This window comes from Tursiops truncatus, chromosome 11 (genome assembly GCF_011762595.2).
Source record: "Tursiops truncatus isolate mTurTru1 chromosome 11, mTurTru1.mat.Y, whole genome shotgun sequence".
NCBI lineage: Eukaryota > Metazoa > Chordata > Mammalia > Artiodactyla > Delphinidae > Tursiops > Tursiops truncatus.
Window position 1 is genome coordinate 47,309,015 of NC_047044.1, and position 13,003 is coordinate 47,322,017.

Genomic DNA, 13,003 nt, shown 5'->3' on the forward strand with positions numbered 1-13,003 from the left:
CTACAACTTTAAATTTTCAATAAAACCAATGTCACTTGTCACTTCCTTTCCTTAAAGGAAATTATTTGGGGAAATAAACTCCATCTTATGTTTCAATGCAAGATGGAAAAAAACAAAACAAAACATCTAACATGTACTGAGTACCTACCATGTACTTTATATCAACTATTTAATTCTTAAAACATAAAAGTCCTATATCACTCCCATTTTACACATGGGATAGAGAGGTTATAGAGAGGTTAAAGAGCTTTTCCAAGGTTATAAAACTAACGTATGTAAAAACTAAGATTCAGAGGCTTACTTAGCAACCATACTCTTCATAACTACATTGCTACTGTCTCCAATATTTAAAAATTGCTCAGGGGCTTCCCTGGCGGTCCAGTGGTTAAAACTTTGCCTTCCAATGCAGGCGGTGTGGGTTCAATCCCTGGTTGGAGAACTAAGATCCCACATGCCTCAGAGCCAAAAAACCAAAACATAAAACAGAAGCAATACTGTAACAAATTCAATAAAGACTTTAAAAATGGTCCACATCAAAAAAAAAAAACCCAAAAAACTTAAAAAAAAAAATTTCTTCAGACTGGGTAGTGGGAGATAGATCAATTAGTTTTTTAAAAATGTAAACATTTAAAAATAAAATGCTATTAAGGAAATGGAACAGTAACAAGTTTTGATTTCTAGACAACTAAAAAATTTTCAATTATGTGTAACAAATGCTTCTAAGTAGAGATTCAAAAATTCTATAGAACTATTTTAGTAAATATTTAAGATTTAATACTAATAAAATATAGATAACACTGAACATCCAGCTAATGAAACTCCCAACCAATAATAATCCTACAGTCTCATAAATAACCCAAATTAAAATACAATGTACATAGCAGCATTTCCATAAATCAGATTTCAAATTTATGAGCAAAAATGAAACTCAACACGTCTGTAGTATGATTTAGATAATGAAAACTCTTAAAACCAGGAGGTGTACTGTGTTTCTCTCCTGCACTTCTGAATCTCGGTTTGAGACCTTTATGTGAGCATTTTTCTTTGTAAAACTGGGATAGCTGAAGTGTAGGAGTAGTAAAATAAAAAGAATTGATTTGAAGATAAAATCGAACTATATTTAACTGGAATCTCTACCAAAACAAGTTGAATGTCTACAAAATTCAGAACTAGAAGATTTGGAATTTACGATATTTTAAAGGTACTTGTATTTCCCTCCTTGTTGCATAAGGAAGCATGTAGAACCAATCTAGTAACTTCAAATTCTTATTTTATAAAACTGGAGAAAACCAACTACTGAAGCAGTTTGAAATCAATCACCTATGCTTTTATTCATATGTTAAGTCACTTACCCATGTTAGATTTCCAATATATAATGCAATTCTCTTTCCAGTATATGTATAGACAACATTTGGTGCTGCTCCTTTACCCACATCATCACCAACAGTTGGTGGGAGAGTATCCATGTAATCCCGATCTTCTGGGGCATCTCCATTATTTGCAGATGGAGAGATGACATCATCATACAAATCTATCTGATCATGCCCACCATATTCAGCTTCCTGAGATACAGAAATAATGCTCTAGATTATACAATAGTCAGACTACTACTAAACAGATTTGAATGCAAATTCATTCAACTATTTTGTTTTAAACATTTGGTAGAAGACAGAAACAGCCAAAGATCTCAGTACAAATCTTTTCACTTTATGCCACAGACGTATTCTTCTTGAACAGTGCCTATAAAGCGAATTTCTATACAATCAATCCTATTTTCCCACCGATATTTATTATAATACAGGAAATAACATTCCTCTAGGAATAGAATAACATGTAGACAAAATAAAGTAATAATAAAAAACTTTCCATGGAAATAAAATACTCTAAAACAACACATGAATACAAATAGATGGGCTTACATTTTTTTGACACAAAAATATCACAAAAATCAGAGCCATTACAAATATTTTAATATTTAACAGAAAAATACAACTATTGTTTTCTTTGGTATTCAGTATCTTGCTTCCCAACTCTGAAAGCTATTAGTTTTAGAAAAAGCATAGTGAGCTAAGCCATAGGAAAGGGATAAAGAAATGTGAGTATGTAAATGATTCCGTATGTCACAACAAATGAACAGGGGAAAGAGAAACAATAAATAAAACACAGGTTAAACTATCCAAATTAGTATCTATTAATAGTTTCATTATTCTCCGTCAACAAAGAGTTAATGCTTACCTGACTTCTTAGTCAATTGGCAAAAGATATCTACATAGCCAAGAGAAAAGGGATACGAACAAGGATCTAGTAAAGCTTTGCCATTGTCAGCAGCAGAATTAAAGCAATGCTAGTAGATGCCACTTACATGCCCAAGTGATATGCAAGTAAGAGGTAAACGAAAAAAAACCAAATATGTGAACAGGAGAAAAATGGAAAAATAGGGTTCAATCTGTAAATAAGCACAAGAAAAATGAAATGCAGGTACTGGCAGAACACTGAACACCATTTAAATTGCCTTTGGTAACAGTTACTGGGCCACAGGCTTGACTAGCCAGTATCAGAGGAAAAGTTCTATTTTTATCTTCCTCCCTTTCCACCGCCAAGTACCTAGATGGATGTGAACTATTTTATTCTTATGAGGTAGAATATTTGAGATAATAAGGGAAGAGAGGCAATTGCACTTAGGAAACAATAAACTTAAAGAGTTCAGACATAACTCATATCATCTCCATTAATACAATTCACTAAGGATGAATACAAATGGCACATAAGGAAAAGCTAATAGTTTTAGGGACTATTATATGGATAAAGAATGACACAGAGAAGATATCTGTGATGACTGTGAACAGATCAACAAAATATTTTTATTATAGGCCCCAAGGGAACATGGCTGTTGTTTTGTTATTCAGAAGGAAGCCAGAAAAAGATTTTTTAAAAAAGAAACAGAAAAAGAAGAAAAAAATCTAGAAGGGGAAATACCACTTATAATGCATAGCCAAAGGGACCTGAAATTTGTAAAGTCATTTCAGGTAACCTTCTGCATAACGAAGTTATCCAATTTACTGATTATGTAACAGAATCTCTACATAACATTGTTAACCAGGTTGAATGTCTGTAACATTTAACAAGGAACAAAAATCTCAAGGTAAGTCAGAGAACAAAACCATCATTAGCAATGGGCAGAAACTAAGACAAGTCACTGAATAATGCCATAATTTTGTTTGTACAACAATACCAAAATAACCTTTGAGAACTGAGTTTTCAAAAACCAAGCAACATGATCAAATCGCAGTGATAGCAAAAATTAGAAAAAAGAAGGGTGAGTTTTGTTATGAAGTTTCAGTGTAGCTGAAGCTTCAGGTGGCATGGCTGCAGCAGTGATTCCACACACTTAAGATACTAAAAACCTTCCCGCAAGGGGTAGTGGGCACTTTAGACTCTTTGGCAATCCAGTTCTGTACATCAAGTAGAATTATTATTACTATTATTCAAAAGGAGTTGTGTTTCCATCCTCCTCAGCAGAGACTATAATCACACTATATGTTCTGAGGGAGAGTAAAAGAGAATGCAAGGGTTATTAATAGCAGCACTCAAATAAAAGTATTTAGATTTACACTTTCATGAAACAGGTTAACACAACATGATTTTTCATTAGTTGTAAATCTAGGAAAATGTTCACATAAGTAGACATCATTTACAAGCATAATTGCAGCTACACTAACCTGGTGAATCACCATGACTTACTATTTTTGTCCATCCACGAATTCCTATGTTGACACCAACCAATTTTCCATACTGATATGATTCTACCAATATTTAGGATCAGCCATTTTGTCTGGTAGCTGGACTGCTTCCAATTGGTTGAAGTATGATGCTAATTGAGACCATGGTCCTGGGGTCTGATCTCCATGTGGACTAGTTAGGTTCGCTCAGTTCCAAGGCCACAGCCTGTACTTCTAGCCCCAATGGTATGCATTTGGACTTGGTGAAAAAATATTAATGAATCTGAATACATTTGCCACCATTACTAAAATGCAACTCAAAACACATACTCTTCTGTAGTATCAGTAATCTTCCTTTTCAGCTTTAGCATATCACACCTATCCTCCAGATTAAGGAAAAAAATATATATATATATACACACACAGAACACATCCTACTTTCTGTTCCCACTCTAAAAAGGGGGAAAACATGCACATTCAGAAATTATGGAAAATGTATATCATGGGTCACAAATAAAGAAGGTGAGCTCTGAAAGTCTATTGGACAAACTTTGTCAAAGAGAGATAGCCCACAGTGTCAAGTTCTACTATGTAGTCTTTTTGATCATTACCATTAGGAAATTTTAATGGCATTCAAAAACAACAACAACAAAAAATAATCAACATTACCCCTCTAATTATTTTAGATACCAAATACTGCCCAATTGTAACTATCTACTTTTCATAGCAGCTAATCACCAATAGAGCCGTACATTATATATAAATTCCAGTAGGCAACAGCTCTTAGGGTTTGTTAAAAAATCCACTAAGTTATTTCATTCCCTACATTCTAATTACTATAATCATTTTAAAGGCAAGGTATCCTTTCAAGATTGTACACTTCAAGATTATGTTCCTCATGATATATGAGTAGCTGTTGCCCAGTCAGAGAAAACACTTAAATTAAGATGGATAGTAAAATAACCAAAATTCAATCAGCTCCTTTTAAAAGCAGTGTTTCTCAACCTTTTTTTCATTATCGTTAACCCCTCCCTCCAAAGAATTATTTTTTAGACATACTTTCCCTAATCACCTCCCATAAAATTTTCATGTCACAGATATACTGTATACCATTATTGGGATGACTGTGGTATAGTTGTACTATATTTTCACTCTCCCTGATAGGCCCAAGACTGCTTTTGGTGGTCCTAAAATTGTATTAATACCACTCCTGCATTCTATGATACTACCACTAATGGCACAGCAAAGGCCACTTGTTCAAAGTCTTCGCAGTAAAAAAAAAAAAGGAAATTTAATAGTCATTTCCATTTAGAGAAATATAGCAGGGGGAAAGGTTTTATTTTGCATTTACAAAATGTATTCTATACCATGGAAGAGAATATAATATACCAGCACATAAAATCCAACAGCAAATAATCTAATACATATTTATCTTTTTAAAATACTTCACTTTCTGATTTTGTCTGTTTCAAGTAGATATTAAAATTAGTTTGTAATCCCTGTAAAAAGCTCAACTAATGGTAAGGAAGCCAACTTGGTACTAAAAATATGCCACATAAACCACAAAGTGGGCAACTGAATGAACTACTCATAAATAATAAAACTGAGTAAGAAGAGTTCCAGCTCCCCTAAACATTTCTTCTATCCAAGTTTCTGAATCAATCTCTACCTACCTCAGTTTCCACCTTACAAGCCTTATCTTAGAGGGTTCTCTATTCAACATAAATTTATCAGAAATAAGATTTCACTGATATTTGCCTAATAAACTTATTTTCCAAAATTAGCTAGACATTGGCTATAGTAGATACACAATAACTAAATATAAACTATAACGACTCATGATATAAAGGCAAGTAGAGTTATAAGCATGTCTAGGTCTCTAGCTTCCAAATGAATTCTTTCCCACTACCTATATACATTTTCATTTTAAAGTTGGATGGTCAGATTACTAAGTGAGCACTGCTATCAGTGACCTACCACCAGGTACATCAATAACTAAATGCCACATTAAGAGCTTTTGCTCCCCAAACAAGCAAAATACACACCATTTCAACGCACCCAGCATAAGCTTTCCCGAAGTTCATAGAATCTGACTTTCCTCTCCTCTGCCAACAAAAATTCTACAGATAAAGATACACATAAAGGAGTGGTTTCTATAACACATGACCTGTCAGTGTTATATTTATGTATTTGTCTCCCAATCCCACTACAGTGCACTCTAAGGACAGACTATCTAAACTTTGTATCCTTCCTTGTTGGCGTATAACAAATACTCAAGATATATTAAACAATTGAGTTAAAAAATTTAATTTAGTTTTGGTCAAAATAAAAATCTATAATTATTAAATATTAGGCTAGTAACTACTACCTTCAAGTACAAATCCCAGTTCAAACTGAATTGATACACACTATAGAGGCTGAAACCACCCACTTTCTTCTCAACTCCAAATCCAAGGTAGAGGTTTGGAAGTTCAAATTCTTCCACTGGAGCAACTGTTCTCAATTTGGTTGGTTACATGCAAAGACCTTCAACTTAAGAACTAAAAGAGCAGCTATAAGGAATAGTTGAGTCCCTTGTGCCTTCTCCCTTTCTCCAATTTCATTCTTCATTCTCCATTCTTAATTCATCTGGTGAAGAAAGGAACTATTCTATAGTTTCACTAACTTTTTCTCACACCATATCCAAATGAAAGTTTCTTCTAAGACAGCAGAATATCTCATATTTTGAAATAGGTTTATTATACTGTTCTATACCAAAACACACATGGAAAAAAAAGCATCATAAAAGTATGACCATTTAAAATTTAAAAAAATGAAAAATACATGTATTACAAAGAATTTCAAAGCATACTGTGCAATTAAAACTACAGCTCACATTGAAGAACAAAGATTTTTTTCAAATGTTTACAGCAGTTTAGAAGCCAAAGTCATGACCCGTTATACTTAGCAAAACATTTTACTCAACTACAACAAAATAAAGAGTCATAGTTGGGACTTCCCTGGTGGCGCAGTGGTTAAGAATCCGCCTGCCAGTGCAGGGGACACGGGATCGAACCCTGGTCCAGGAAGATCCCACATGCCGCGGAGCAGCTAAGCCCGTGCGCCACAACTACTGAGCCTGCGCTCTAGAGTGCCGCAACTACTGAGCCTGCGCTCTAGAGCCTGTGCTCCGCAACAAGAGAAGCCACGCTCACCGTAACTAGAGAAAGCCTGTGTGCAGCAACGAAGACCCAACACAGCCAAAAAAAAGTCATAGTTTACTACAGCAACCAGCAGAAGTAATGTCAGTGCAAAGTAAGAGTGCAAAATAAAACAATCAATAATAATTTTGTAGTTGCCTCTAATTCTGATAAAATTTCAGATAAATATTTCAATGATAGTAACATTATTAAAAATGAAGGATGAACCTTAAAACCCACCAACTATCCTTATGTGGCCATATTTTAAACAGGAATTACCACAGCAAGCAGATTACAAAGGCCAGTGATATGCAAAATAATAACAAAAACAAAGTCTCTTTAATCCCATTAACCGATTGAAAAGTATAAATATCTTTCTAGTAAAAATCATGCAACTATGTGTGAAATATAATACTATATGTACAAATCAACAAAAAGTTACATTTTTAAAAGAACCCTTTAAAGCAGTTCCTCATCAGGGTCACAGAATTTTAACCTCTTCTTACCTCCTGCTCAGTCAGCACTAGTTGCTGCACAGGGATAAGCAAGTATCACTACATCCAGCTATACAGGTTAGAGAAATGCCCATCCCAAATTAAACAGGCAAAAGCCTAAAAAATATTTAATTAAAAGGTTCTGAAGAAAGCTCAACTTCTAAAATTGTAGCCCAATTCTTCCTTTATTGTGGGTAGAAAGACAAAGCACATATATTTTCTTGTAAGAAAGCTAATGAAGACTGTCTTGAACATTTAACTCTTCCTTTACTTCCAGATATGGACCCCTTTTCGATGGAATGTTACACTTATTTGATAAATAAAAGGAAAAGAAATTTCCTGAGAAGTCTTTGTCTACTGACCTTAAAAAAGGATTAGAATCTGACTCTGTTTAGCACTCAAGGTAATTTTCTAAACTGTCATTGACACAACTCAGGCATCATATATCCAAAATATAAACACAACAAAAAAGAAAAATTTTTAAACTTAATGTTTGATTACAGTGGGTTACATTTAAATATTCAGTCTTTATCTGAGTAGGAAACATTTAAAGCTAATTGCATTTTTTTTCTAATATTTAAACCAGGGGCACAATCATCCCTCAAAAAAACCAGAAAAGATTTCTAGCTTTCCCTATTTAAAATAAAATCTTTAGCCCCTAGTCAGAAATAAGATCCTTAATGGAAGGGGGAAAAACCCACAAAAACACATTAACCAGAATTTTACTAAGCTTCTCATATGGACCTGGAAAATATAAGAGATAAAGCGATTAGGTGCACTGCAATTACGCACAATTTAATTTTTTAAATGTGTTACTACATAAAAGGGAGTAGAGATGTGAGCAGTAGGCTTACAGCTTAAACGTCACTACTCTAGTAACCCCTCGCAAGGATGCCCAACATCAGACATCATAGCTCCACAGCTAGTCCTTCTAGGCTACTGTGGCCAGTGAGATACCGGAAAAACCTTGCATTCTCACTTTCTCCAGCCTTTCAAAACCCCTCGGAGGACAGTAAACATTTTGCTTTCGGAAATCCGGTCATAGCTACAATCCTTCATTTTAAAACCAACACCACGTGAATTTCGGGTGAGATTCTTTCATCACACCTCTTATCTCTTGGTGAGCTACCGCCTTTTTTTGTTCCATCCAGCCCTCGGGCGTCCAAGTCTTCCCTTTCGCCCGGGCCACCTATCTTCACAGGTATTTTCATCACAAAGGCCAAGCACGAACGACTGGGCCTCAAAGGCACTACAAGCCCTGGGCCACCGAGGCAGGGAGGCAGCGAACCGACTTTTTAAACACGAGCCATGGGTCCGAAAGTCAAAGGACTTGTTGCAAACTTGCCCGCCACGAAGCCGCCTTCCCGGAGTGTGAGGGGAGGAGGAAGAAGGCGCCACGCCGAAACCTGTCGCAAACACGAGCAGGAGAGCGCAGGAAGCAGAGCGCGCGGGATACAAAGGGCCGTGAATGCGGCCTTCCATGAGGCGACCGTGCGCCGACAGAGACAAAATGGAGCGACCGGAAGAATCGGAGCCCGAGCGGCAGGGCCGGGGGCGAGACGGCGGCCGGCGCGCGCCCCGCCAGGCTTCCTCCTCGCCCCGGCGGCCGGGGAGGGGGCGCAGGGGCGGCCCGTTCTCCCCCCGCGCACAAGCCGCCCCTCCGCCCAGGCCTAACACGGCGGGAAGCGCCCGCCGGCCGCCGCCAACAATGGGGAGCGAGGCAGCGGAGAGGGAGGGGTCGGCGGCGGCTGCACGGCGGCCCGCGTCCGCGCTCGGGGACCCGCGGCGGGTGGCGGCGCCTGCCGCCCGCAAGACGACGTGCTAGAACGAGGGGTGAGGAGGCGCCGCGCCTGGGTCGGGCGGCGCGGCCCACAGGCGCCAAGGGCGCACGGGCTGCAGCCGCGGCGGCTCGCGGCCCACGGTGGGCCCCGGGTCCGCATCCCGGCCGCAGCACCGCCTACTTCGGCGGCGTGGGTCCAGGGCCCTCACGTACCTGGTTGAACTCTTCGCCCACATCCGCGTAAATGTCTATGTGGTCCACACCGTCCGCCATCTTCCCTCGGCCTCGGCCGCCGCCGCCGCTACCTCCTGCAGGTCCGCCCGCCGCGGCAGCAGCAGCGGATCTAGCGGCGGGGGCGGGGCGCGCTGCGTCACTTCCGAGGGCTGAGGCGGGGGCGGCAGGGGGCGTGCGTCTGCTCCGCTGCCGCCAGTTCCGCAGGCGGAGAATCAAAACTGCACCTCGAAGGACACAAGCGGTTTCTTTTGTGTGTCTGGATTAGGCTTGGGGGGCGGGGCGGGGAGGGGCGGGGGTGGTCCCAGTCATTTCCAGAGACTTTGGTTTCACGTTGTCCCTGGTAGACTCAAGCGTTTTGTGATATTTTCATTTCTCGGTTTTTCTTACATTTCTCACAACCAGGGCTTTTAGAGAGGTGGAAGTTTTATGTCACGATGAAATACAAAGTGTAGCTCCGCTTTCTGTGAGCGCCCAGAGAGGATGTCTCACCCCTGCAACCTCAGAGACCAGCAGAATTTCGTTTGCCTTGTAAACGCTAGTTACCCGTTGATGATTATCTTTAGTTATTTGCATGCTACTTGTGTCATTTGCATGCTGTTTATCTTTCCATCTGTATCATCGGCATCGTCTTCTTTCCTCTCCTCCGCGTCCCACCTCCCCCCACCCCGAACCTTTCATCTCTCTTCATTTGTTTCCTCCTTTGAGCTGCAGTTGGTTTTCTCTGGGATAGTTTAAATGCCTCTAACTTGAATGCGGTCCCCCTCGGACCCACCCTATAAGGTGGAGGTATCTTCAGGCAAGGGCTTCGCTCTTAGACTCATAGAATGTCAGAAAACTGGAAAAGGTGTCATTAAATCCAAACATCTTTTACAGTTGAGAAAGGGAACAGAGACCTAAAGAATCGGTTTTTCCTAGTGGCATGGTGGTTGGGTATCCGCCTGCCAATGCAGGGGAGCTGGGTTGGAGCCCTGGTCCGGGAAAATCCCACATGCTGCGGAGCAATTACGCCCGTGCGCCACAACTACTGAGCCTGCGCTCTAGAGCCTGTGAGCCGCAACTACTGAGCCCGTGTGCCACAACTACTGAGGCCAGTGTGCCTAGAGTCTGTGCTCCGCCACCGCAAGAAGCCCGAGTACCGCGACAAAAAGTAGACCTGCTCTTCGCAACTAGAGAAAACCCGTGCACAGCAACGAAGACCCAATGCAGCCAAAAAGAAATAAATCAAATAAATAAATTTATTTTTTAAAAAAAGAACCGGGGCTTCCCTGGTGGCGCAGTGGTTGAGAGTCCGCCTGCCGATGCAGGGGACACGGGTTCGTGCCCCGGTCTGGGAAGGTCCGACATGACGCGGAGCGACTAGACACGTGAGCCATGGCCGCTGAGCCTGCGCGTCCAGAGCCTGTGCTCCGCAAAGGGAGAGGCCACAACAGTGAGAGGCCCGCGTACCGCAAAATAATAATAATAAATAAATAAAATAAAAAAAGAACCAAAGTGGTTTAACCGGAGTCACGTGGTTAATAAAGAAAGATTTTGCCACCAATATAGCAGTCCTCCATTAAAGAGGTTTTCAGTTACCTGGGGTCAACTGCAATCCAAAAATATTAAATGGAAAATTCTGGAAATAGACAATTTCTAAGTTTTAAGTTGCTACCGTTCTTAGTAGTGTCAAGTAATCTTTAGCCATCCCACTCCAACCAGCCCTGGAAATGAATCATCTTTTTGTCTAGCACATTTTTTTAAATGTTTTTTTATTGTGGTAAAAGTCACATAATATAAAACATACCATTTTAACCATATTTAACTGTACAGTTCAGTAGCACTCAAATTGTTGTACAATTCTCACCATCATCCATCTCCCGAATTTTTCACCTTCCTAAACTGAAACTCTGTCCCCTTTAAACACTAACTCCCCGTTCCCCCTCCCCAAGCCCCTACCCCCCCCATCTACCAATGCAGTTTCTGACTCTATGAATTTGACTATTCTAGGTACCTCGTATAAGTGGAATCAAACAGTATTTGTCTGCATCTAAAGTATATTGGAATGCATTTTTAAGGTTAACTTAATATATGTCCTGCAGACAGATTGTACCTTTTTTTCCCCTGTGCTGTACAGTAGGCACTCACCAGCCTTCTACTTCACACATAGTAGTGTACATACGTCAATCCGAATCTCCCAATCCATCCAACCACCCCTCCCCCCTTGGTGTCCGTACGTTTGTTCTCTGCGTCTGTGTCTATTTCCGCTTTGTAAATAGGTTTATCTATACCATTTCTCTAAATTCCACATATGTGTGTTAATACCTATTAGTCCAGGAAAAAACATTGTATACGTAGGGGTCAGTACTATCTGCAGTTTCAGGCATCCACTGGGGTCTTGGAACATATCCCCTCAGGTAGGTGGGGACTACCACACTTTATTCAAAGGTGTCTCTCCAGTTTGAAACCTTCTCCCATTCTTTATTTCTTTTTCACCTTTTTTAAAACCCACCAAGTTAGAGTGTGTTTCATAAGATACATACTGCCCAGAAATTATTCATACAATGATAAGCCAAGTGATAACTGTGCTTAATATGGTAGAAAAGCTTGGTTGGAGTCTTAGAGACCAGTCTGGTGATCTGGATACAAATTTCTAGTCAGACACTTTACCACCTAGATGACCTCCTTCAAGTTACCTATCCTCTCTCATGTTCAATTTCAGAATCTTTAAAATTGGGGTAATAATATTTACCTCACCAAGGTTGAAGGTTGATAGTGGTTTAAATGACATAGTATGAAAAATGCCTATCTGCTTCTGCTTCTTGGAAACACTGATTTCCTTTTTCCTATGGGGCTTCATAGAAAAAAAGAGCCACTCATGATAAAGGGCAAGAGCATTTTTTAGATTGGTAATGTGGTAGGTGCAATAATGGCCCATCATAGAGTTCTACATCCCAATCCCTGGAATCTGTGAATATGTTACCTTACATTCTAAAACAGACTTTGCAGATATGATTAAGTCAGGAATCTTGAGATAGGGAGATTATCCTGGATTTCCTGGTGGGTCCAAAGGAATCACAAGAGTCCTATAAGTGAAAGAGCAAGGCAAGAGTCAGAGGAGAAGTGGGGTAAAAGCAGTTTTTGTTCTTTCAGTACGCTTAAAAATCACTCCAAGATTCTGACTTCTATTGCTACCTGTGAAAAGTCAGCTGTTAGCATGACTGTTTTTTTGAAGGTCATTGGAGATTTCCCCCTCTGGCTGCTTTTAAGATTTTTTTCTCTTACACTTTGGTTTTCTGCTCTTTTACTGTGTATGTCTGGAAGTGTATTTCTTTCTTTCTTTCTTTCTTTTTTTAATGAATGAATAAGTGGGATTTATTATAACAAATGCTTTAAATATGAGGTTTAAAGTTATTGGAAGTGGATTTCTTTTTATTTATGATGCTTGGAATTCATTGGGCCTCTTGAATATATTGATTGGTGCCTTTCATAAGTTCTGGAAAATTCTCAGACACTATCTCTTCAAATATGGCTTCTGCCCCACTCTTTCTTCTCTCCTATAATTCCAATGAAATGTTTGTTAGATCTTTTCTATCCACTATTTCTCTTACCTTCTCTTTT

At 39.5% G+C, this 13,003-nt stretch overlaps 1 protein-coding gene across 5 annotated transcripts in view; it reads right to left on the bottom strand.

Moving 5' to 3' along the window:
• Window positions 1–9,540, bottom strand: part of CPSF6 (cleavage and polyadenylation specific factor 6) — a 29,249-nt gene extending 19,709 nt beyond the window's left edge. For all 5 annotated transcript variants that reach the window (XM_019952636.3, XM_019952635.3, XM_019952634.3 and 2 more), the window contains exons 1-2: window positions 9,386–9,540; window positions 1,353–1,562 (exon numbers count right to left, since the gene is read on the bottom strand). In XM_019952636.3, the coding sequence (XP_019808195.1) occupies window positions 1,353–1,562; window positions 9,386–9,445 (270 nt within the window). In that variant the 5' untranslated portion in view covers window positions 9,446–9,540. The remainder of the gene's footprint in view (window positions 1–1,352; window positions 1,563–9,385) is intronic.
• Window positions 9,541–13,003: the final 3,463 nt, after the last annotated feature.